Genomic DNA, 27,004 nt, shown 5'->3' on the forward strand with positions numbered 1-27,004 from the left:
TAATATATTTTTGATTTGATATTAGAGTTATCACTATGTTTCTCAATTGTAATTATATAACACAGGTGAGTTTATATAGCCATAGACTCTCTCATCTTGATAGCTTTTTTCTAAGATTCGTATCATTTGGTGTTAGAGCATAAACAAAACGACGGGTCTGACAAACTACAATGCTTTTGGATACAAATGACAATGCACTTGAGGAAGGGTATTGAAGATTAAACTTCAACATCTAATAAATATAATATAAGTGTGAAAGATTAAACTTTAACACAATCTAATAACTTAAAGTGTTATTAAATATAAGTGACAACACACTATAGTGGTTGCACTTGCGAGAGGATATTCGAGATTAAATTCTTACATCTAATAAATACAATATAAGTGTAGGAGATTAGACTTTAACACAAACTAATTAGTTTTGTGTAATTCGAATTTCAATTTCTATACTTATAGACTCAATATAAGATTTGGATTTTTGTTTTTAGCAAATGGTAGGTGAGTAATTTGGAAATCCCATAAGAAGACATTATAGACAACTACAAACATATACTCCCGCCATTCATAGTTTGTGTAGTGAAACCCTAATGTTTTCTAACTTCACCATGCTTTAAACTAATGCGGTGTGACAAAACTTCACCATGAGGCTAAATTCTTTAACTTTCAGTTCCTTCAATGAAGTCAAGGTACTTTAAATGAGAAAAAAATGCATGTATTTTGAAATTAAATTTATGCAAGTCATACAAATTCAAATTATTATTTACTTGATTGGGCTAATTACTATTTAAACATGAATAAACATAGTTGCCTCTTATTTCTTAAGACGAGTCTTGGTAGTTGGTGAAAATATAGAAGACATCTACAACCGGTAAAAACACAACACTTTTATTTAATATAGATTAAATGTAGACTTGACAAAAGGACAATCATATCGGATATGAGCCCAATCCAAATAGATATGGTTGATAAGGGTATAGATTAAAACAAGTCAATTTATATCGATAAAAAAATACATATTTATACTCAGTCTTATGGATATGGGTGATTTGTAGGTTATGCATTTTAATGAAAACAATTTAAAGAGATATCATATTTTCTTTCTATTAACTTCAGAATGTGAGCTATCTTCGAGGAAAAATTTCCTTTACCTCTCAAGTCTCATCTAATGTTTTTCTTAATAATGGACATTTTTGAATCTCTAATTCCAGAAGTGAGCTATCTTTCTTAATAATGTTTTCTTAACCTCCTTTTGTAGCTCTCACAAGTCACAACTCTAAAAATTGACTTCCTTCTGCGCTAATTCGAATGCAGCCCATTCCCAAGAGGCCCAGTTTACCAAAATTCCTAGCTCCTACACGAAGTTAATCACTTCAACTAGCCCATATTTAGATGGAAAAATGGGAAATATTTAAAGGGCAATTCAAGAATTTTGAAACCTTCCATTTCTTTTATTTGACCATTAATTTAGAAGATAGTTTTTATGATAGTTGCGCCAGAGTCATAAAGCCTACCAGACAAAGGGATAACATTGGACATTAAACTTTCTTGTTTACCTACTACCATTCTCTTTTGAATGTTTCCATCTTACTCCATGTACTTTAATTAATACTGTGTTAGCTTAGGTGATTTCTGGCATGTTTTGCAATTCAAATGAAATTAAGTAGTTGATCAACCATATAACATGGATTCAAATGTACAAAGACTATGATAATCTGTTTTGGTTTCTATAATAGTAAAGAGATTCACCAACCAACATGGATCTAAAAACTTACCAAACTAAGTGAATGAGGATCATCCCAAATGAAGACAAAACATATTCTTTATAAAAAAAAGATTAAGAAGAGGAAGTTGGGCAACCAAAGAAAAGCTCAACTTTAGCCTAACAATAAATATATATTGTATATGTGTGAATATGATCACAAGTTCTCGTTAAATGGGTATTTATATTCTGTAAGATAACATAAATATATATAAAAAAATGGTATGTACCGCTTCCTACGCAAGTATTTTTGTCTAAATAATTAAATAATGCTAGTAAATGAACAGTCTTGATGAAAACAACAGGCATGAACAGCAGTTATAATGGGTGATGGGGCTGAAGCTCATCAGAGGGCAACACGATGCATTATCTTCGAGAAACAAATGAGAGGTAGGATCTTTGAAACTGAGACAGTCTAACAGATATTATCACTTTGTGTCTCAGGCTTTACGGATCCCAATGGATAGATTTTTTTATTTAATTGCCTCCAGTTGTATTCAACAAAAAATGGCTTCAACGTTCAAATTGATCCCAATGAATTATTATTGGAAAGATGGATGGGGTCTCCGGTGAACTCTTCAAGATGGGCTCATTTTCAAAAGATTCAGCATTCCAATGAGGGAGAGTTACTTTTCCCACTCAAGGTTTGCCTAAAGACCTTTGACGGTATAAATTACATCTTTCTATCTAAAACCTAATTTGTTAAAAAAAAAAAATTAAAGCTATAATAAAAATAATAATTTATTATTAAAAAACTTAAGAAATAAAGAGTAAAACTTTTTTAAAGATTTTTTTTTAATATTTTAAATATGATAATTAACCTAATATAAAACACTAAATTATAATACAAGATCAAATTTTATTGATAAATTGATACTATTGATAATTTATTGATAAAATTTAATGACTTTGATAACGTTCGATTTTATTGATGTTATCGAGGTTTAGAGTTAAAGTTAAAGATAACAATCTAATTTTAAAAAAGGTTTAATCATTAATGATTTGATTGTCACTTCAAGATGATAAAAAAGTGATTGATTGTAGGAAGTAAAAGACTAATGAAAAGAATAAGATATTGTGCAAATTGAATATTTAAAATTTTTTAAAAATTATTTTTAACTGTGAGATGATTTGATAATTGTGAAGAGTAAAATTTCAAGAATAAAATGATAATAGTAAAAATATAACTGATGTCATCAATGATTGAAAAAGTATTTTGGAGCCAAACTTTGGGTGGATAAAAAGATTTGGGGGAATTAATTTCACCTTAAGGCAATTGTTTAGTGCCGAATACCCAATGGTTACTTTAAATTTAATATTAAAAGGTTAGAGGATTCCGTGTAAAAAGGTTGAACTTTGTAACAAGGCAACATTATTCGATTAAGAGCAATGAAGCAGTAGCATGCTGAATGCCGTTAATGGAATGCATAGATAATCAACCCATTGAAAGGAACAATCACTTTTTGGTTTATGATGAACAAAATGAAGGCTTTTGCCATCTCGGAAACACATTTGTAAAATCTTCAATAAAAGGCAGGGGATATATACATATATAATGGAAAATTTGAAAGGAAAAGCAGCTCATGTTCCCAAAAACTTCAAAAATAGAGAATAGCTATACATGGATATGCCCATAACCCATTATAATAAAGATCTCATGCATTTGAACCCCAAGACAATGCCTAGAGATCAGTGAAGGCATGCATATTACAAACTTACAAAGTGGTAAAGCAAGCCCCATTCCCAATACAAAAACTGCAAAATCCATTAGGAGCATACATAAATGATTAACCCACCATTCAAATTTGAATGGCTTGATCAATGATCGCCGCTAAACCCTAAGCAAGTAGACACTGAGTTCGGGACCTCCAGTACAATCAGGATTCATCATGTAAAAGGCCTCTGAATCTTTAGAACCTACTACCCTCTCAAACCTAGCTCTCATGTACATGAGTTCACCTTCGGACCCAACTCCATTCCCCTCTCCTGCAGGCAACACACCAGCACCCATCGAAATTGGTTCCACCGCTTTCAAAATCTTCCATTCTTCAGCCCCACATTCACGTTTCATTGCATACCCACATTTCTTGCCATTGCAGTAAGTCCTCCACAGTGGCTCCTCTAGTAGCTTAAAACCTTTCTTTTCGGTTTTCTTTTCACACTCCAGCGCAATCCTCACCAGCCCTGAAGCCATTTCTCGGACCAAAACACTTGTTGGTGTTGCGAGTTCGATCAAGAAAGCTGGATTTAGCTTAGCATCTTCTTGAAATGCAAAATGAACATGACCGCGTCGATACCCGAAAAGGGTAACTATCACTCGACTGCCTAAACCAGAATGATAAGACGACCGGCTCTTGCCAAAAATACGAAGTGCTGATCGGAGTTTAGAAACTGCAACAACTGGGAACTTCTTCCTCCGAGATGGAAGCTCCGTAATTTGAGTTGGAACTGATATTGTAAACTCCTCTTCTTTCTCCTCCTCATAGAAGGAGTTGGTTAGGATTCCTTCAATATCATCTTCATCTTCAACTTTCTTTCTCCAGTTGAAGTATCTCCTGGAGAATGAGAAAGAAGAATCATGAGGGGTTTTGGCCATGATTGTCTTCATCTGAGAAACAACCAAAAGACTCAAACAAAGTTCAAGTCTTGAGAGACTTGCAAGACTTAAAGGAGAAAAGGAAGTAGGAAAGATAAAAAAGAAAAAGTTTGAGTACGTTGATTTCTTGTATGCAGTTGTAATGTTGGGTGAATTTATTCTTGGTTGTATACGTTTTTGTCAACCCCTGTTGGGCAAAAGAGACTTGTTAGAGAATTCTGACAAAAGGAAGGTGAACAGCTCCGCCTAACTGAGCACCGAGAATTAAACAAAAGAATTGGAAGGAAGTGAGAGACAAGAAAGAGCGATAGAAAATAGACAGAAGAGGCGATTTAAGACAGTAGTGGAAACTGGGGGAAAATAGCCTTGCGTAGTTTTTAGATCAATGGGTGGGGGCTCAAGCTGAAAATAAGGAAAAAGAGAGAAAAGCTTGACTGATTAGTCTGACTAGCTTTGGAAACAGTTAAGAGCAGGTAAAGCCACACCAACCGTACCCACCAGGACCAACACAAATTCTGCCCTTGTGTCCTTTGTTGCTCCCCTCACCAATCACCTATGCAGACCATTGAACATATATCACTGAAACATCATTAGCCCCCTTGTGTTTTGTATACTGATTTCTCAACCTTCATGTCTGCTAATTATATTATTATCTTTATTATTATTATCATCTCTTTGGGCGGAGAAAATGATTATTCCCCAAGCTATATTATTTGCAGCTTTTGTATGCACAGCAAGTGATTTGTCACTTCACTTGCATGCAAATTATGCAGAAGGCTCCGTTTCCAGAGCTCTATAATGTTAATCCTGGAAACAATATACAAGTTTAAGGCCATGATTCTTTTTATAAAAACAAAAAATTTTACTTTGTGAATGCAAACTGTGCAGGAAAAAGTATACAAACCGCAGTCTGAACTTTGAATCTTGAAACTTCCGTAAAAGAATTTTTTTTAAAATAAGTGGGCTGTACAAAATAATTATAAATAGAGTTAACGAAAGTCGTCCGCCAAGTATCCTTGTAAGTCATAATTGAGATGAGATGGCAACAGTGAAGCTAGCAGCAAAGGTCAAAAGTGAAATAATCATATCACGGCTACAATCATCGAGCCAATAAACAACTTCTGCTTTCACAAGAATGTGAAAGATAGGGCCGCCTCTATAATTATCTAGTCATATGTTAAACCATTTTATAATGTAAATCAAGATCCCTAGATTAAAAGCAAGGACCCCGTGAGGGATTTTGCATGTGCTCCACATGTCTTCGCCCACTTTAAGCCTTGTAAGGTCAAATCTAGTTGAAATTTGAGGTATCACATGTTCAATACCACCAGCGTAAGTTCCATCACTCCACATTAATGTACTGGCTCTAATACTTTTAGGTAAAATTATCATTAAATATAAAATTTTATTTATTTGATATAATTAATTTTATTTAAAATATATATATATTTAATATGATTGGAAAATGTATTCCTTACTAGACATAAAGTTTTTAAGGGGACTGAGACAAGATAGATGTGTATAAAGTACAGTAAGTTGCTCATTAAGTCAAAAAATCATCACCAGCTCATGAAGAAAATTACAGGAATAAACAAATGGCAAGGAGCTTATGGCTTGTATTGAAGTGTCTTCCACAAAAGACTTTTAAGGTATGGCAGCTATATTCAATGTCCAGTTGTAAGAACAAACAAAAATCAAATACAAATTAGTCTGATGAATCAGGGAGAAAGGGTCAACAATGATCTGAAGTAAACATTTACCCGATTAACACTAGATTATAATTTCAGCATTAAGTACCGATAGATTTTTATACAAAGTGATTTTAAGGTTAAGTTGATAAGCCTTCTATCAGCCGTATCGGTAACTAACCAAACAATTAACTGTAGATTCCAATGTTAAAATATGGGAACGCAATCCTTAGCAGTTTTACATATGTGATGTAAGGAACAGTAGGATACGCCAGGATTGCATGAAAATTTATGGCAACTGGGAACTGTAATTGGAATTTTTGCCACTATAAGTTGTAACGATGCCAATAAGCAAACATTTAATTCAAAATATTGTATTTGAACTCTTACTCTCAGTAAGAGTATTGGTGCTGGTTATAAGAGTATGGCCAAAGGACTATTTCACCCCCCTTAAGTTTAAGTGTTATCCCAAAATTATATTAATGAGGTTTAAAAAATTTAAAATCTCATCTACCCGTTAAAAATTATAATTATGATTAAGAGTAAAATAGTTACTTAATAAAAAAATTTAAAAATTTAAAGTTTTATTACATTTTTCCTCCTTAATTTGAAAATCTCATAATTTAACCTCCATTTGAAGTTTAAAAAATCAAATTTTCTCCTTTAAAGTTTGCAAATCATGATAGGAGTCGCCGGATATGATGTCTCTGGTGTGTCTTTGCAATGACAGTTATACTTGGGTGGGAATGGTCATTTGGCCTAAGAGTGCCTTGAAACCTTTCAGAGTTTGGCACTGGTGGTTATAAGACTGCTCCCTGGACCTATTCTAGGAACAGGAGGATACGTTGGAGTATTTTATAGCAACTAAGCATATCTTTGCTTGAGAAGCTGTCCGCAGACCCTCGTCCGGTTTTCCCGGGATTGGTGCTGACTGCTCCTGCATTTATGCCCGACAACTCTACTGTCTGCCGTAGTTTTAGGTTGGAGTAAGTAACCATAACTTGTGCAACCAAGCGTATCATAATACATAAGCCCAAATTATAATGTTCAGTTCCATCGTTCACCATTTTAGTCTGCGTAATACTCTTAATTTTATGGTTTAACCCCGAAGATAGTACATGTTGATGTGCTAACACTACTCTAACAAATTTCGAAAGCTTACTTTAATTCACTCTTAGATCGCGTACCATTTTTCAACCAACAACAATTTTATGGGATGACATTAATGCCTAAATTTAGATTTACCGAGCCTCAAAATTTTAACCCACGAACTATAGTTGGCCAAGAAAGTAGAGGACAAAACAATTTCCTGATTTAACCAGTTTGGCACTCTCAGGCCTCACATTTACCCAGGGTCTGGTCAGGTTTGTGGGTTGGACTTCTGTGAGGACCCAACCCAAGAGCACGAGGACTTTACAATTTGGGGGAAATATCCATGACCCACCCTCAGGACTCACCGAAACAAAGCCCACAATAGAGAGCGCTCATACTAGAGGGGCATCACCGACTGACACGTGTTTGGTAGAGACACCCGTGGCTAGTCGAAGGGGAATTCTCATTAGGAGGTTGACCGAGGCCAAATGCAAGACGAAGATGGCCAAAGGCGCAATGTGCGATGAAAAATTCACTCGTAATCATAACTGCAAAAGTAGGCAGCTGCAAGTTTCAATTGTGAATGAGGAAGAAGAGGGGTCCGAGGAGAGTTGAGAGGAAACAGAGGACGAGAACTTGCACTTGTTGGATAACACGATGGTCCAGTTATCAATCAATGCAATCTATTGCGGGTATAAGTTCGCACTGGACTGTGAAACTAACAGGGAGCATTCAAGGCCGAGAAGTGATGGTATTAATTGATACAAGAGCAACCCACAATCTAAAAGATTGAATGCATGAACACATGACCCGCCCTAAGGGATATTAAAGCTCTAAGGGGATCTCTTGGATTAACCAATCAATACCAAAAATTTGTTCATCACTACCGTCTACCTTGCTAAAAAAAATTTATGTGGTCTGATGAGGCTCAACAAACTTTAGAAAGCCTTAAACAAGCTATAATAACAGTCCTATTATGGCTATGTCGATTTTTTCAGAGAAATTTATACTGGAGACAGATGCTTCCAGGGCCGGTTTAGGCATAGTGTTGAAGTAGGAGGGCCGCCCACTGTTGTTTTTAATCCATGCCTTGTTCGAAAAAATCATTCCAAGTCGGTTTACGAACGCAAGTTTATGGGCACTGTCTTCGCTATTCATAAATGGCGTTACTACATCAAGGTAGGCCGACTTATATTCCTCACAGACCAGAAAAGCTTACGATTTCTTATAGATGAAAAAGTTTTTAGTGAAGACTAGAAGAAGTGGGTGCTAAAATTATGGTGATTTAACTTTGAAATTCAGTACAAATTGGAAACTGCCATTAGATTGCTCACTGATTTCCCACTCTTTGGTGGCTCGGTTGAACATCTTAACTGAAGAGGTAGCTCAAGATAACAAGTTCAGGGACACTATGCAGAAGCTCTCAAAGAATCCTAATGCTTGCCTCAGACATTCTTTGAGGAATGACTGCCTTATTATATTTTTTTACAAGGAACACATGGTAATTCCTCGCTCTTCTAGTTCGGTTCCACAAAATTTAGCAGAATTTCATGACATAACATTTGAGGGACAATTGGGTTTTTTTTTTTTTTGTTTCACATAAAAACAAATTTCCTCTGTTTTACTGGGAAGAAATGAAGCAGGGTGTACATGATTTTGTGCCGCGTTTGTGATACTTGTCAACGCAACTTTCTGTAAGTTTGTATTGCAAGTGAACAAATGGTTAACGATGTGACATGAAAATCGCTACTTCAATGACCGAATCACAGAGCTGGTTCTGTTGCCACTGATCCAAGAGAGTACTTTGTTACCGGCATTTACGGGTTATGCCCAGACTGCATTTGCTCTTGATGATGGCAAGGCAAGCAGAGGGATATGAAAAGGGCCTGAGTGTACATGAAAATCTTTCAAGCTGAAAGCAAAGTTCACTTGTTGCGATCAATTTATGAATGTTCATGGTTATATACAGAGTCTTTCAAATCGAGAAAATAATTATTTGACTGGATATATAAAGTCTTAACTGGAAAGTATGAAGAGAGTCAAATCAAAGCAGCCAGTTATTCAAAAAAGATATTGGTGAGTACATCATAATCAAGACACTCTTAACATAACATTAGGATAAACCATCAAACATATTGGAGGCACTAAATGTTGTAAGTCACATAATCTAATCCACATATTGAAGTGCCTAAAACTGGAATATCCCAGAAATCTACTCAGCTGGGAAGGGATTGAATCCACTTTGAACCATCTTCTCCAAAGGCCAAAACAATGGATTAGGAAGATCATCCCAGGCATACCAATCCCAACCATAACACTTGTCTGGTTCAAGAGTTTGGGGCACCTGTTGAGGATCATCCAACACTGCCCGCATAAAAATTGTTACATATTGTGCTGGTTTAGGTTCTTTAAAGATGGTGTTAGTTGCAGTTAAGAAATCCATTTTCTGGATATCCAACCCAGTTTCCTCTTTCACTTCTCTGGCTGCACACTCTTCAAAGCCCTCTCCTGGAAATAATTCACTCGAATAGTTAAGGTACATTGTACGCCTCAAAGCTATCAATGGAGTCGATTAAGGTAGATTTGATTAGTTAAATTAATTGACTGAAAAATATAACCACAAACATAAAAACGTTTGACCTAGAGAGAGACTGACCAAACTCGAGATGCCCGCCCGGGAGAGCATAGGTAGAGTCACCGATGGAGGAGCGCCGCTGCCCCAACAGCACTGTTTTCCCAAGCAACACGAACACTGCTACGCCAACTCTCGGTACGTTCTCCATACTGTAACTATGGTAAAACCCTCCCCGCCTTGGCTAATGCCTTCTTTGCTATTTTGAGGGGGCATGCTTTTATGCTTGCAACGGTGTCGTTCTCCTGCTGCAGCTGGGGCGTTGACCATTGACTGAATTATATCCTTTTTACGTGGCAATATAACATTGGAAGTTGTGGGCATCTTGGGAAGCAAGTAAAGAGCTTTGACTTTGAACATGGTAGTCCATGGATAGATAAGAAAATGGGTAAAGTTATAATTAACAAAAAAAAAAAAGTCCCAGCTAGAGGCGTTTGTGGGCTGAGCCGAGTCAAGGCCCACCACTTAGCATGCTTTCGTGATCCTTCAAGACCCCTAACCCAGTTACAGGTGATGCTATGTTGATAACTAAAGTTGAGAATTTGAACTTTGTCGAAAGAATTTGGCTCGAGAGAACTGTGGAAGAAAAGTTGAGGAGATATGTTGATAGTGATTGGGCTGGAAGTGCAGTTGATATAAAGAGCACCGCATGTTACTGTTTTACTCTTGGCTCATGAATTTTTGCTGATAATGGCTCAAAGCACCACTGAAGTTGAATATGTTGCTCGACAACCACAACAAATCAAACAGTATGATTAAGAAAATTAATGATCTGGGAGAGGAACAAGTTGAATCCACTACGATCTTCCATTTCCATTGTTAAAAATTCAGTTCAACATGGAAGGACTAAGCACATAAGCATGAAGTACCATGCTAAAAGGGAAGCCAAGAAATGGAAGGAAATCAAGCTGGTTTATTGTAATTCTGAATCCCAAGTCGCAGATATCTTCACCAAAATGTTGCCTAAGTCCAAATTAAAGATGTTAAAGAACCTATTTAAAATTGTTACCAAAAGGTTCAAGGAGTGTTGAAGAATGAACCTTATGGTAGAAAAGGTAGAGCTGCGACATCAAAAAATTCCAGCCGCGACACAATATGGGCTGAACAAGCGGCGCCGGGGCATGAAAAAATTCATGTCGTGACACAAGGTTGCGCCACAAAACAGAATGTGGTATGCCACGGCACAAGAAAATGTATGCCGGGACACAAGTCTGCAATGTTTACAAATAACTTGTAAGAACTGCTTTGTTTAGTTTGTGTGTCTTATCCCCTTAGAAAATCATATAAATAGAGGGGTGCTTGTATTTATAATGAGGTTATGAGTTTCATATGAATGAAGAAATGTGTTTTCCAGAATTTTTGCAAGTAAAACTTGCTAACTAGATGCCTCCAATTCTAACACTCTTATCTCATTCCAATTAACATTTTGCGAGCTGAAACACTAAAGAGGATATTAGATCAGCTTATTTAAAAAAATACTATATATGTTTTAGTTTTCCTTTATTTCACCATTAAGTTTTTGACAACAAGATGCCAATTGTCTTTAAAGGAGACACCATGTCAGAGGTAATGGAGGTGAGGTGAGGTAAGGTTCAATCAACATGTATTGCAAATGACGTAATTGAAGCTTCCACAAGCTTTTCTTCTTAGTGGAGTCTCTCATTTCCACTTTCATGGTGACCACGCAAAGCAGCTATATTGCTAGCTATCATGTAGTCTTGTACGTGTTTTTGAGTGGGAAGTCACTTGATTTTTCCTTTATCGGATTCCGACTGCCATTGCCAATTCAATGCATGCATTACCACTCAATTTTAGGTCTAAATGCATGATTGAACTTATATTTATATCTTATATATTTGTTCATTGCAAACCAGCCTAACTTTTATAACTTTATTTGCACAGATAAAACATGATAATTGTGCAGATTTCTTTGTATGCCAGGTGTCCATTCTTCCAGGAGAAACTCTAAATAATCCTTGCCGACTATGCCTGTTCAGGAATTTTATTTTGCAATCATCAAAGTCTGTATTATTAGAAAACTAAGAGACAGTTCGTTTGTCCATGCATAATTTATCTTCCTAGTTATGGTAATGCAAATTAAGGAAAATAAATTTAACAGTTAGAATCAAAATTGCAGAAATAAAAGAAATCTTACATCCACTTGTCATAGCTGTTAAAATTTCCAAGAGCAGAACCGATATGTTTCTGTAGTTGGATGAAAATATGTATGTATATTTAAATTATAGAGCATTAATTTTCTAGTTTTTGCAAAAGCCTATTGTCTAGAGCAATGGAAATCACAAACACAAAATTTGCAAGACCAAAGACTCAAATATGCTCAACCTCATGTGTTTTTTTTTTCTCCATAAAAAAAAAATTTATATAAAGGGAGATATGTGGGTAGTTTTTGATGACTAATGTTGAATTTTAAGAATAATTAGATTCGTATGTGTATAGTATTTGATAACTAATGGACCACCAATACATATATCAGAAAACTTATCAGTTTCAAATAAACTGAATTTTGTTTCAACTATATTATCTTTCCATAGAATAGATTAAATGAAAATCTATTAACACCCTAATTAACACTAGTTGAAGAGATGATACAGATACAAGTGAGGGATGTTCATGCCCACCTTGAATCTCAAATGCTGCAAGTGGAAATCTTTTGTTGTCTTTCAATGGATTCCGGACATGATGATTCGTATTCGTATGGCCCGGTGTTTACATATGTTTCCCAAATATCTTGGATATTAGTACCTCCACATTACTCTTCCTTAACATGGCCATCAGCAGCATTATTTGAATAGGTAATTGAGCAAGTGCTTAAATATTACTTTCCACCCTACATCCATCAGCAATTATAAATGTTCTTTCAAGGTACATGAATATAAAGAAGTGGCCACTAACACACAGAAAGCGCACGGAAAAGATTAATGTTATATAAAATAGAAAGATTGTACAAAGCTGGCAAAGTAGCCAAGAGGATCATGGGATTGATATGTTATAATTAAGCTTGCATTAGCTAATAATCATTACAAGGATGGAGCTGCATCAATGTATATATTATCAATTAGAAGGAGCTCAAGAGTGTCAATAGTTTTGGCCACTTCTATTCTAAGATCCTCCACTTCCCACATGCGTCATTTTATAACCTGTTTCAAGCTTTTCCATTTCTTGTTTCTCACCAAACTTAGAAAAGATAATTTTTCACACTTTAAATTTGAAAAATTCACTTTTCAAACTCAAAGATAGAAAATTATTGTTTCATCCAAGTTTGGATAGAAACTAGTAACTTGGGCTTATTTTAATTTCAAAAGTCAAATTCAGTACACTCCCAAGTTCCTTGATTTCTTGCTTTACTTGTATTTTTATTTTTTTTACTCTCTTTGATTTTATTTAAATAGTAGTTCCATTTTAATCTTATAGGAATATTACTTTTCTTTTACAAAGTCTGCTTTTTTTAAGAAATAATTGTGGGAAAGACTGGAAAGTTGGAGTTATTGAGATGCGATAATGGATGAGCATTATTTATTTAGTCAAGTCTAAAAAGTCTGCTATATTAAAAAATATTCGGTCTGTGGACTAATTAGTAATTAGGCCAAATTCTCAATGTCACCAAATCTTTCCTCCCAAGTCAAGACACAAATTATACGTCTCCATTTAGGCAGTCTCTGTTATTCTCCTTTTGTGCCAACTGAATATGGAATTAATTAGTTGATGACAAGTATACTTTCTTTTTATATTTCCTTGTCAAAACATCGTACTACTTGTACACATATTTCAAAATCAAGTGAAATGGAATTGAATTAATGGAGCTCTTATGTTATTATCTGCTTGATTTTATTATGTGGTTGAGGAATTGACATCTACTATATTACATTCAGAATGCCTCAATTTAGATCTGTGAAGTGATTGGCACTGATGGAGATTGCGCTTAATTAAGGACAAGGAGTGGGTATAGAGGTGCTGGGCTTCAGGGTCGTACAGTGACAAGCCTTCAGGGTAGATTAGTCCATAAAATTTCAAGGATTTGATCGGGTCTTAATCGGATCGATCTATTTAAAAATTTTTAAAATACAAATTATTTTTTAATTGTTAAAACCGATGATAATATTTTGAACATTTTATTTATAATTTTTTACTTATAACGGAGAAATATCGTAGTTATATGATAAAAATATTATAATATAGTACAAATAAATTAATTTACATATTATATAGTTATAAACATAAATAAAATATATATATCATACAAATTATCTACATAAATAATATTTAAATGGATTAGAGTCATTTAATCTTGGATTTAGATGAAAGTAGTGGTCAAAGATAGGTTAGGGAGTTTAGTGAAGGTCGTTGGTGGCCGAAGATCACATCGGAGAGAAGTAGAAAGAAAATCATAGGTTTTGGGAGGAAAATATGATTTTTTAAAACTAGAAAACTTTAACCGAAGGTAAAATTATTAATTTTTAAAATTTATGTGTGAAAATATAATGAATTATATATTTTTTGAATATTATTATCAAAATAATAATTTTATGTCTAATTCTAACTAAAAATTTTAATATAAATTGGTTTATAGATAAAATTTTAAGTTTTTAAAAGTTAATTGATGTCAAATTTGGACTACACTATACTTGGGTGGGAATACACTATTTGGCCTTAAAAATATTACTCATTACGTGTGCGGAGGGTCGCTATTTCTGTGTCCATGAGGTGGGTATGTCGGTTCGTCGAATATTTTTGTAAATATGATTTTGTTCTTAAGAAAATTCTTAATCTGTGGTCAGACATTTGAATTGACACCACCAACATTTAAAGATAACTTTTAGAAGCACCATGCGTTGTGAAGGTAAGGGCTAACGAAAGGTACGGTAAAGATAATTTTCACTTGTCCATTAAACATAGTGCTTAAACTCAGCGGTCGATCCACTATCATGCAACAATTAAGAGTCAAAACCAGAATAATAACGACATTCTTACTTCTCCTTATTGTCTTTAATTTCCACCGAGTTAAGTGTTTTGAAAGCATTTCTCCTCAACTGGACTGGGAACTTCATGTGACAATAATATGTTCTGCAACAAATTAACATCCCATTAAGCAAGTTGCTTGCTGTTAATGTATGCATATTCCATTGTTTTCTTATCGTGTGCATGAACAACGATGAATAATCGTTTTCCAATTTGATGGGGTTGGGCTCGGTTTCCCCATTTCTCAATGCATTTCCCATAGTATTTCTATCTGGCTAGCTACAAGTTGCATATGTGAAGCATAATAATGCGAGAAAACCCTTCCGCAACTATGTTAATACTGACTGAAATAGATGAAAAATAAAATTTAAATATATGATTTAATGGAATCGATAGACGGATATTATAGAAATTGTACCAAAGACCTCTCCTTTGGACACATGGTGCAAATTAATTGCATAAGGGTTCACAGTGTGGTTTGTACGTGGTAAGAAGCACTAATATATGTTGAATCTCATCTCAACATATGTTAATGGAAGCCTCACTTTAGTGGAACACCGATTTTGCATTTTAATGTTGGCTTGGACAACTTACATAACAAGCTTCTAAACTCAACTGCGTAGCTTCATGAAGCAAGCAGCTAAACTCATTGGAAAAGTGTCCATATATATGAAGGATTTTGTGAAGGACTACTCAATCCATCTTTCGTCCTCTCCACTTCTCCCTGCCTCTGATTTACAGTATATTGTGTCTCTCACGCGATAATAATAAGATGTGACATTATTGGCTGCTGTAAGAGCTTTGGATTCAAATACACCTTAATTTGCTCACCCTGCAATATGCATGCACTTGAAAATTAACCAAGTTATAATGAAGGCAATCAACCGAAAGAGCATATATCTTCGCACGCCATTGTAACTTTTTATGTAATTCTTAGGCATATTCTTTAAACCATAAAATATAAGATATGAAGTGAGACTTTTCTGTAACAAGGGTTTTGTCATATCAAAAAATTAAAAAACGAGAAAGCCACAGTTGTGCAAATTAGTCGGTGAGACTCTGAATGGCCACTAAATCAAATGTTGCAGAAAGTTAGCTAGAAACAAATGAAAGGCTGCCAATAAAAGTAGATGATGAAAGTGAGAAATGAGAGTGTTTGAAGTCTGAGACTGCGCTGTAGTCCAAGTCTATCCAACTACTAATTGATCAAGCGTTTTTCAGGGCTTAGATGTTTCCTTTGAAGTCACATGCAATGCACCGTGCACGGTTGTTCTGCCCCTTATTGTTTCCAATTTCTGGTTTTCAATAATTTCCACCTGAATCAAAAAGGTGTGCAGGCTTTCCTTTCTTATTATTGACAAACAATTCGGATTATTTGATAAGACTGATGTTGTGTGCACATGTATAATAAATAGTAATTTAGAAATCAATAACCATTAATGTACCACGTGGTTAAATAAGATTTTATCTTTAATTTAAAATTATTTTATTATATGATATTATTATTAGTATTCAAATTGATATTTATTATAAGTACATATAAATTTATTTAACAATAATATTATGTATACTTATTTTAAATATACAAATAGGTATATACTTAATATGTGTCATTAAATGATTAGGTAATTTTTAATTAAAAATAAAGTAATAATGATTACATAATGGCATATTATATGTATACTTATTTGTATACCAAAGTTGAGTATGCATAGCATTTGATCTCATTTGTATTATCATATAATTGAGTGTTACTTTATCGTTAATTCAAAATTATTTGATCACATAACATTATCATCGATATCTAAATTAATATTTAATAGGTACATATTTAATATGTGTTATTAAATAATTTAATGATTTTAAATTAATAATAAAATAATATCAAATTATATAATAATATATTACGTATACTCATTTGTAGAATTAAAAGTGAGTATATATTATATTTGATCCTGATCTTATTTTAAAAAGTGTGTGTGTCGGTAACCATATATATTCAAATTAGTTATATCAAATACTTACCAATTTTCCGTATATTGCTTTGTATTTGATGCGACTGACACCGCGTATGCTTAAAGAATGGTTTTCCTTGCCATATAATGAGAATATGATGCAATTTGGAACTAGTTTCTTAAATAATTTTCTTCCACAATCAACTTTCCTATTCAATCCTAGCTTTTTATATAGCTTGAGAGCACTATTTTTCTTCCTAAATTATTGGTTTTTTATAGGTCAAAAAAGCCATTGGATTTAATATCACTAATTCATTTTACGCGCATGGCGATCTTGAGTACGATTTGCAGATATTGAAGATTACATTTTATGATGCCTTTACAGGCGTGAAAATGTATTTCCTAGTAGTCTTATCATTGATTTAACGGGACATTTAATATATTTGTTTAATTAATCAGATATTAAGATATTTAATTTTAATTATTACACCAAAATTATCTTGTCTTGACTTCTCCGATCTGGGTTTTTTTTTTTTTTTTTTTGCTGTGAAATCATGATCTCCCTTTTATTTTTTCAATCAAGACACCTAGTTTCTTTTATTTATTTGTAATTATGATTGCAAATGCAAATTGGAATAAACCTATAGTTGTTGATAGAAAACAAAAGTGGTGGTATATCAACGCCATTTGTTGGCACCTGACAATCTCAGATTTCGTAATTCTAATTAAAGTTAAAGCTAGCATCCTTCTGGCCCTCGCTAGCATATGATGATATAATAAAGATTAACTTTGATGAAAGTATATAACGGTGATTAGAATCAGAATTATGCTCTAAATATCTCTTGTATACACATAATTAGAAAAGGAAAATTTCATTCTGAATTCAGTAATGAAGGATCTTATTGAACCCATCACATCAAATTGTTGCATGCATTTTAGAAAAAAAATGTTAAAAAAAAGGAGAGAAGATAAAGAAGGAACCACTACCAAAATGACAAATGCCACGTGTAAAAGTTAAATCAACCCTTTTGATTATAAAGCAGAAAATGAACCTTGAAGCTAAGCATGGACACTTGTCAAGCAAATATGGTATATATTAGAGAATCAAATTTGCTGGAGATACAGTAAAAAGAAAAAAAAAAAGTAGACATCACTCAAGATATTTGAACAAGAGAATCCAAGGAAGGCAAATTTTGATTAGATTTGAGAGCCACCTGAAGTTAATCTTTTGGGGCATCGCAGATGGTGTTTGTTACTATTTATGCATCATTGTAAGGTCGGTTCAGAATATATAAGTCATCTTTAAGACGATTTCATACCCCAAGAACCAAACGTTTAGCCTGTAACTTAATTTTGTTCTCAGATTTTCTAGTATCAATCTGTATGTAAACAGAACTACAGCTAAGGCATATATGAGGAGAATATAATTAGGTAAGTTATAGGAATATTTTTTTCTTTTTCCTTGAAGGGTTAGATTAAAAGTAAAGGATTAATAACCGTGTTGAATCTGACATTAACGATGATATCTTTGAATCAATTTGTTTTTGTATAATTTCTTCATGACTCTTAGATAAGATAAGGTCTGTATAAAAAACTGCAATTCTGTTTAACTAGCGTAATAATTTAAGAAAATTCAATCTCTTGACCTTTTTTCAATAACAAAATCATGGCCCCTGGTCAAGATACTTATTCATCCAATTCCAAAAAGCTTTGTGTTGATCATTTGGCTCTAACACGTATGTAATTAGTGGACCCTATCAATTCCAACAAAATTTCGAAAATAAAAAGAAGTGAAAAAAGCATAGACCTTTCAATGAAGGTGACACTCTTCTTCAATCCAAGCTTTTACGGGAGACACGACACAATCTGAGCCACTATCTTACTTACTGAATGGGAATTGGACACCTATAAAGTACACGGGGAACCCACTTCTATTTTTCTTAAGGCAAACTCTCCAAGATTAATAAAGAAGATACTCCTTTGAAAAAAAAGGAGAGTTGATGGTAATAGAAACTTGGTGTTTGGTTTGTTGGAGTTGTGTTTGAGCTCGACAACTCAGTGGATGATGATTAAAACCCTTCATTTTTTTCATCATTATCAATGTTTCTTATCAAAACAGATTTATTTTTGTTTATATTCTGTGTATTCCAGCTTAAAATTTGCTTTTGAGTTTTATCTCGAGTTTCTGAGGGATCAATTCTTACATATATTTTATCTCTGACCACATACATCTTTTACGAGGAGGAAAAAGCCTGATTAAAAATATATTACGATGTGGATAAATATTGATTGAAGTTAGTGCTTGATCTTTAATTCGATAAGATATTTTTTTAGAGTTTCAAAGGTCATGAAAATTTTAAAGAGAAAGGTCGTTATTAGATAGTATTAAAATTACATAAATTTAGAACTATATCAAATTTCTTAGAAAGTCTTTTTTGGTCATTGAAAAGCGAAAACCTTAATAAATTTAAAAAAAGAAAAACCGAACCGATCTCTGTGTAATTCAGAAATAAAGGATTAGAGAGCAGAGTTGGTAGTGTGAAGTGATTATTAAAAGATGATAAGGGATGGTGATGTATTCTAAGGAAGAAGATCAATAGAATCATGGTGATTTATCAACTACCATCTTCACTGGTGGATATACCTTCTTGTCAAATAACCACACACATGGGAATGCAAATACAATGAATATATAGGTGACACATAAAACTATGTGTATTTAATTTTAAATATTTAATTAAATATCGTTAATATATTAATAGAATAAAATAATAATTTTTTTGAATAAATTCTAAGAGTTAATAAAACTGGTAAAATATTAAAAATTTTAAAATAAAAATCTAAATTTAAACTCTTATTATATTTGATACAATAATTATGAGTGTAATCATTATATTCTAATATTAAATCTCCAGTTAAAAAAAAAACAACTCCTTTGAGTGAAATTAATTAAATTGGATTAGAAGAAACTTTCAGGTCTTTTTAATAATGACATCACTACACTTTAAATATTTATGAATTCATCTCCCCTGGACCCTAACATGGTTTTAATTCTTGTGTTTGCTTTGTAGTAATGGTTAAGTCTAGTACTGTGCCGTGAATAATCACCACCTACGGCTCTACTTCTCGTGCCTTCTCCTCACTTTATAATCACATGACTCTGTTGTTGCATGTGATCAGCTTTCTCTCTTCTCCATTTACTCTTCGGTCAATCACAATTTCTCTTCATCTTCATCTTCTTCTTCTTCTTTCTTTTCTCTCATAATCTGTCGCAATGATGCCCCCTGATCGGCAAGAAAATAACACCATTAATCTCACTAACCGAACCGACAACGTTTTGGTTCATGCTGAACCATCCATGTCTGCCAACAATGTAAGCCCATATTCTGAGGATCCAATCTCAGCCCAAAGACGAGAAGCAACCCCAGCTAGATTTTCCATTCTTCGTCAATCCTTACACCCCGTAACACTCAAGGTATAACAACAGCTTATCATCACTCTTTTTTTTTTTTTTTTCTGTTTATATTTGTGTGAGCTTATCTATTTATGGAAATTGATGATACAGTTTAAAGATGTCGCATATACAATTAGCTTGACCACCAGCAAGGGAACAAACTATTTCGCTTCAAATCATCCCAAGGCGACAAGAAATGTACTCAATGGCGTCAGTGGTATTGTTAAACCTGGTGAGTTGCTAGCAATGCTCGGTCCGTCTGGCAGCGGCAAGACGACTCTTTTAACCGCTCTTGCAGGTCGCTTACCGGGAAAGGTTTCAGGCACAATTACATACAATGGTCAAGCATTTTCTAGCTCTGTGAAACGCAAAACAGGCTTTGTTACACAAGATGATGTGTTGTATCCACACCTCACTGTGCTAGAGACGCTAACATATGCTGCTTTGTTAAGGCTACCAAAGAATCTCTCTAGAGAAAAGAAGATCGAACAGGTTGAGTTGGTTATCGTGCAGCTTGGTTTAACAAGATGCAGAAATAATGTAGTGGGAGGACCTCTCTTTCGCGGAGTATCCGGCGGTGAACGTAAGAGGGTTAGTGTTGGACAAGAGATGTTGGTTAATCCGAATTTATTGTTACTTGATGAACCTACTTCAGGGCTTGATTCCACCACGGCTCAGCGCATTGTGGCTACATTAAGAGGCCTGGCAAGAGGTGGGAGGACCGTGATTACAACAATTCATCAACCTTCAAGCAGATTGTACAGGATGTTTGATAAGGTGGTCGTTTTATCTGAGGGTTGCCCCATTTATAGCGGCCTTGCAAGTCAAGCCATGGAGTATTTTGGTTCCATAGGATACGTGTCTGGCTTCAATTTCTTAAACCCAGCTGATTTTCTGCTTGATCTTGCTAATGGTAAGGAATATCTCTCTTTTTTTTTTTTCTGAACATTAGCTAATTAATTTTATCTCAATATTTTTCTTGCTGAAATTAAGAAAATGCCACCAAAGATATCTACCAGACAGTTTCTTTAAAAAGAAAAAAAATTTTGAGTTCGATTTTTTGGATTTTCCTTTCATCGGCTTTTTGTTTTTGTCATCTTGCATATATACAACATGAGTTATGTAATTGAGGTGGTAATACGTAGTTGGATAATATAATTATTTATTTATTTATTTTTTACTTAAAATCAATCAAATATTAGTATCTTATACAAGTATATTTATAAAATTTGTTTGTACATTTGGTATTACTAATTACAGTAAGTGTAGGTTCGAGCTCAACCAACTCTCAATTAACTTGCTTGTCACAACCAACTATTAATTTAACTCTTAAAAAAATAGCTTTTACAATTTGTCTTGTGCATATAGATATATGTATAGAAATTGGATTGGACCCTGACAGCTTCTGCCAAAAAAGTGGAGAAAATTATTTTTACTTTCATGATATTTTAGCCTTTTCTAATTTATATCTCTAAGTTTCATTGTCCCTGTAAAGAGTCTAAGAATTATGGTTGTTTTAACCTTGCTGCTATTTGTCAACAATGTGCTTCATCACAATGGTGACTGAAAATAATATTAAAGAGAGCTAATTCCTAACTTTAAGCCCATCAAAAAATAATTAAGTTTACATTAAGAATGAATAAGTAGAAACGTGCTGGCCAGGCCATCTGCTGCATTAGAAAAAGAGTCTCAAATGAAACAGAGTGCAATGTTTTCAGGTTTTTTACTTTTGTAACTTTACATCTTTTGGAACTTCCAAGAAAATTGCTTGTGTCGGCTTATTTTTAGGAGGAACGGCTGGTAATTCGAGATGCGCTTTATCAATTGGATTCAGTCTATTTCGATGTGTAATTTTTGTGATGTTCTACTTTAATTCTTCCTAATTCCAGAATTAATAATATGGTGATTCAGGTATAGCTCCAGATGTAAAACAGGATGATCAGCAGGAGTTTCACGGCAGATTAGATAACCATGATGATCAAAATTCAACTAAAGAGTTTCTAATTTCATCCTACAGAAAGAACCTGCATCCCGCCTTACAGGCAGAGATTCGCCAGAATTCCCAAGATCCTAGTCTTTCTACATCAGGAGTATCCTCATCAAGAAGTAAGTGAAATTTTCTCTCCCTCTCTCGTTGTTTTTGTTTTATTATATAATGAAACTGGTTGAATTTTCTGTTTGCCTGCGCTTTATTTAGTTTTATAGTGATTATTATGATGTGTGTTATCCAGGGTGTAAGAATCAATGGACCACCACCTGGTGGGAACAGTTTAAAGTGCTGCTGAGAAGGAGTTTACAGGAGAGGAGACATGAATCATATTCAGGCTTAAGAATTTTCCAGGTCATGTCTGTTGCAATTCTTTCAGGCCTCTTATGGTGGCATTCTGACACTTCTCATATACAAGATCAGGTATTATAACATCTGTTACTGTAAAAAAACCTTCACCAATTGTGCATTTGATTGAACTTTTTAATTAAATCCTAATTATCTTATCTCAAAACAATGGTTCAACAGGTTGGACTCCTCTTTTTCTTCTCCATCTTTTGGGGATTCTTCCCTTTGTTCAATGCTATATTTGCCTTCCCTCAAGAGCGACCAATGCTTGTTAAAGAACGTTCATCCGGCATGTACCGTCTCTCTTCCTATTACTTTGCAAGGATGGCTGGTGACTTACCGATGGAGCTAGTTCTCCCAACTATCTTTGTCACTGTTACATATTGGATGGGAGGTCTTAAGCCTTCATTGATAACATTTTTATTGACCCTTTTCATCATCCTTTTCAATGTGCTAGTCTCTCAAGGGCTGGGCCTCGCACTTGGGGCCATTCTTATGGATGTAAAGCAGGCCACAACACTGGCTTCAGTGACAATGCTTGTGTTTTTACTAGCCGGCGGCTACTACATTCAGCACATTCCACCATTCATAGCTTGGTTGAAGTACATTTCTTTTAGTTACTACTGTTATAAGCTTCTGTTGGGAGTTCAGTACTCAGTAAATGAAGTTTATGAGTGTGGATTAGGCATGCATTGCAGAGTAATGGAATTTCCAGCCATTAAGTATCTTGGTCTCAACAATTTATGGTGGGATGTAGCGGCTTTGACAATAATGCTGGTGGGCTACAGGGTTTTGGCTTATGCTGCTCTTAAAATGGGACAACCTCACTGACTAATAATATCTGAAAAATAATAATAACTGATGAAGATGCTCCGCTATTTGATGGCTAGTGATGTACTCTGATTGAAAATAATGATTTTAGTTCTTTGATTTCAGCTCCGGTAAATGTAAATTGGATTGAATCATGAGAATGATTCATGAAGCAATGTAATTTACCCAATTTTATGAAACTTGTGGTTCAGATTTGTGTTGGAAAATTGGTTGAGGTTACAAGAATCTTGAACTCTGTCAATAAAGGAATAAATCAGAGTCCATTAATCAGGGAATTGGAATAAGTGAAAATGATCTTCCAAACAACTGAGTAGAATAAGCATATGAAACTCAATGACTTACACTTAATGACAACCATTTTTCTCTTAAACTTACCATTTCATCAAAACTCCTTCAACCTATTCAATCTCAAACTTGCTTGCAACATATTCTCACACTTCAAAGCTGAAATCAAGCATAAAACATTATTACATCTACACATGAAAAGATAACATTTTGATCCAATAGTCTGACTCAATATCAAAATATTATCTATTTTAGATATTGATAGTTTGTTCTTATTAGTGACTTTTTTTCGATAAAAAGATCACACAATGTGATCAAAGAGTTAAAGGATGATATGAATAGAGTTACTCATGTTAACAGATAATCACTACAAAATGAAATAATATTTTTTTATTTCTTAAGCGACAATTGACAAAAAGTGTTCAGGACTTGTTAAAAAATGTTTGTCATCTTACATCCATTGGCAGCTTTGGAGAAAATGTTCCAAACTTGTTTTTGGACCATTAAAGAGTTCATCAAAGGTCTATTTTTTAGATATAGCAAAATCTTGACAATAGAAATTAACAAATTATTTAACCAATTATTTCTTTTCATTTTCAACTGATATAAAATTTTTATATATATCTAGTATCTCTTTCATGTTTTGTTAATATGAATATATTATGAATAACAAAACCCAAAAACAAAAATCTAATAGACTATTTTTTTAAAGAGGACAATATTTTGTCAATCAATTGGGCTATTGAAGAATTATTTTAACTTTGAACTGAGTTAAATCTGGCGAAATACACATTATTAGAGGTTTGTAGATTATTAATATTAAGATTTATGCATATATGTGCATGTGTCAAATATTGTGTTTATTCGTATAAACCCAAGAGGCTATTATTATTATAATCAATAACCCTTTTCTGCTTTTTTCATTTATGTAAAGCTATTTTTTTTTCCAACCATCCATTATTTGCTGCCCATGTAGGTCATATTACCTTTATTGACAAGTTCAGTTATTATTACTAGCCACAAGTATTTGTTAGTTGAGCAAATTATTTTGGCCGACATACCTTATCACTTCTAAAGCACTCAACCATGTGTCTTCTACTTGTTACCTCTGAAACATTTTCAAGAATGTATAAAAGTTTGTCATAATTTCCAGTAATTTATAATATATTCAGTCTTATGAGCCTGACTCAACTTCAATTTCCAGAAGATCGAATCATAATCAGGTTTTATTTTATGTTACAGAACAATATTAAAAATCTTTTGGCGTTACATCAGTTATTTTATCTTTTGGATTTCATTTTATGAGTGAAATATCTATGTGATGTGCCCACACGTTAGAATAAGCATAATATAAAGTGAGTAAATTATGCCCTGAGGAAGAGCATCTAATGAGTGCGGCATCTCCCACCGAGAGGCCTCCAGTCTACTTATTCTATTCTCTTCTGTGCCACCATTGATAGCTCCAGTTGATTGCAAATTTGTAACTCCACTACTATATATACATGTCTTTTGATGCAATTATCGGTCGAGGCCATCGATTTCTCATCTCTTGAATTACTTGAGTGCAGAAATACAAATCATGGCATCAGTCAAAGCTGAGAAACCTGTTGGCACTCAACCTGTTAAGGCCGGCACTAGCACTCCCAAGGCTCCCGCCTCCAAGCCTGCCCCTAAAAAGGCCGAGCAAAAACCCCGGGAGCCGAAGAAGAAGGTACAGATATGATTGAAATACGATTAAAAATAGTTTTGCATAGATCTATAAGAGAAAATGTTTGCTAAGATATTTACCTGTATATATTATTCCTGGACTAATATTGATAACCGTGTCTTATGGTTGATCAGGCATCAGGAGGGAAGGCAGGAGCTAAGAATTAATAACGTTGAGGAGGACAAGAGCCTTGGTGAATATGTGAAGATCTCATGAAGCTCAAACTTTTGTTTGTTGTTCTTCGTTAGCCTTGTTTTATATTATGAAAGCTCTTGCTTCCAAATTATATCTATGTATCTCTTCAAAGGCTTTGCCTAATAAATAAAGGCTTAATAGTTCCTAAAGTTTATGAGTTTGTTGTTGGAGGATTGATTTACTTTTGGATTTCCTTTTGTTTATATTGTTAATTACCTAGACCTCCACAAACATCAATATTTATAAAGGAATTTCTTAAAAGGGACTAATTTTTTTTTTTATTGTATTTGGTTATTTCAGTTGCAATAAAAAATATGAAAAAGGAGACGAAGAAATTGTGACACTTAATACATATGAGCTATAGATTTATGATTTTATTTTTGAGTTTTATAATACAAAATACGTCTTAATAATTTAAATAGCTCATAAGCTATATAATTATCTCATATTGTGATGTGATATGTCTATACTTTATTGATGTAAGATTCATTTAAATGTCACAATCATCCTACTTACGGGACTCAATGTCTTCGTTGAGATTTATCTCACCGTTACTCAAGAAGACACACGTAGAGTGGATTGAAATACTATCCATTCTAGTTGTTGCCAAGAAATCTAGTGCAAATAGGCTCAAATAGATTTATATATCTTTTATAAAGCCAATTCATATATATATATATATATATATATATATATATATATGATCTAAAGGTTCATTAATTTGCTATAGTTGACAAATTTTTAAATGGGCCAAGGGACTATTTTCCCCTCAAGTTTTAATCCAAAGTTTTACCTATGAGTCATCTATTGTTAGAATTTTTTATTAAAGATAAGATAAAATTATTATTTTACTAATAATATTAAAAATATAAAATTTCTTATATTTTTCTCCCAAAGTTTTAAAAACTAACGACTTCACTCCTACCTAAAGTTTTATAATTTTGAAAATTCAGATCCCCCCCCCCCCCCCCACCTAAAATTTTTTCTTCACCTCTTTAGCTACCGTCTTTGACGCCAACGACCTCTCCTTTCTACCCTAAACCATTGGCGAGTGCATGGGAAGCGATTTGCTCCAAAGCATTTCCTGTGCATCGGTCAATTGTTTTGGTTAGAAAAGAGAGGTTGTTGAAGCCGGAGTGGTGAAGAAAAAATTTGGGAGGGGGAGGGAGGGAATGTGACTTTTCAAAATTAGAAAACTTTAGATATGGGTGGAGTTATTAGTTTTTAAAACTTAGATGAAAAATATAATAAATTTTATATATTTTTTAATATTATTAGTAAAATGACGATTTTACTTTTGTCTCTATAAAAAATTTCTAACAACAGTTGACTCATAGTGGAACTTTGGGTTTTTCAAATCTTATGAGTGCGACTTGGAGAACATATTAAAACTTGGGTGGGATATAGTCCTTTGGCCTTTTTAATGAATCAAACTGTTTGGCGTACGTGTGAAATATTTGATAATCGAGATGACAACAGGGTGAGTGGGGGTGAAAT

At 33.8% G+C, this 27,004-nt stretch overlaps 3 protein-coding genes and 1 long non-coding RNA gene across 4 annotated transcripts; 2 read left to right on the forward strand and 2 right to left on the reverse strand.

Moving 5' to 3' along the window:
• Positions 1-3,270: 3,270 nt before the first annotated feature.
• On the reverse strand, positions 3,271-5,080 carry LOC123213407 (protein MIZU-KUSSEI 1). Its single transcript, XM_044632839.1, has one exon. The coding sequence runs from the start codon at positions 4,365-4,367 to the stop codon at positions 3,591-3,593; it is 777 nt and encodes a 258-aa protein (XP_044488774.1). The 5' UTR covers positions 4,368-5,080; the 3' UTR covers positions 3,271-3,590.
• A 4,085-nt stretch (positions 5,081-9,165) lies between these two features.
• Positions 9,166-9,979, reverse strand: LOC123213492 (nudix hydrolase 1). Its single transcript, XM_044632932.1, has 2 exons — positions 9,792-9,979; positions 9,166-9,643 (listed from the first exon to the last, which is right to left on the reverse strand). The coding sequence occupies exons 1-2, from the start codon at positions 9,916-9,918 to the stop codon at positions 9,348-9,350; spliced, it is 423 nt and encodes a 140-aa protein (XP_044488867.1). The 5' UTR covers positions 9,919-9,979; the 3' UTR covers positions 9,166-9,347.
• A 9,777-nt stretch (positions 9,980-19,756) lies between these two features.
• On the forward strand, positions 19,757-23,525 carry LOC123213036 (ABC transporter G family member 21). Its single transcript, XM_044632359.1, has 5 exons — positions 19,757-20,174; positions 20,265-21,066; positions 22,065-22,259; positions 22,385-22,563; positions 22,669-23,525. Exons 1-5 carry the CDS (start codon positions 19,974-19,976, stop codon positions 23,317-23,319), a joined length of 2,028 nt encoding a protein of 675 aa, XP_044488294.1. The 5' UTR covers positions 19,757-19,973; the 3' UTR covers positions 23,320-23,525.
• Positions 23,526-24,551: 1,026 nt separating this feature from the next.
• On the forward strand, positions 24,552-25,656 carry LOC123213375. Its single transcript, XR_006501696.1, has 2 exons — positions 24,552-25,315; positions 25,447-25,656. It is a non-coding gene; the product is annotated as an uncharacterized LOC123213375 (long non-coding RNA).
• Positions 25,657-27,004: the final 1,348 nt, after the last annotated feature.

Source organism: Mangifera indica, chromosome 4, assembly GCF_011075055.1.
Source record: "Mangifera indica cultivar Alphonso chromosome 4, CATAS_Mindica_2.1, whole genome shotgun sequence".
Taxonomy (NCBI): domain Eukaryota; kingdom Viridiplantae; phylum Streptophyta; class Magnoliopsida; order Sapindales; family Anacardiaceae; genus Mangifera; species Mangifera indica.

What these genes read in the sequence shown, in the direction of transcription:
- LOC123213492 (XM_044632932.1), bottom strand. Translation starts at nt 9,918, where the DNA reads ATGGAGAACGTACCGAGAGTTGGCGTAGCAGTGTTCGTGTTGCTTGGG. An exon ending in GGGCGGGCATCTCGAGTTTG is followed by an intron (nt 9,644 to 9,791) that starts GTCAGTCTCTCT and finishes AATTATTTCCAG; the next exon opens with GAGAGGGCTTTGAAGAGTGT.
- LOC123213407 (XM_044632839.1), bottom strand. Translation starts at nt 4,367, where the DNA reads ATGAAGACAATCATGGCCAAAACCCCTCATGATTCTTCTTTCTCATTC.
- LOC123213036 (XM_044632359.1), top strand. Translation starts at nt 19,974, where the DNA reads ATGATGCCCCCTGATCGGCAAGAAAATAACACCATTAATCTCACTAAC. An exon ending in TCTGCTTGATCTTGCTAATG is followed by an intron (nt 21,067 to 22,064) that starts GTAAGGAATATC and finishes ATGGTGATTCAG; the next exon opens with GTATAGCTCCAGATGTAAAA. An exon ending in AGGAGTATCCTCATCAAGAA is followed by an intron (nt 22,260 to 22,384) that starts GTAAGTGAAATT and finishes TGTGTTATCCAG; the next exon opens with GGTGTAAGAATCAATGGACC.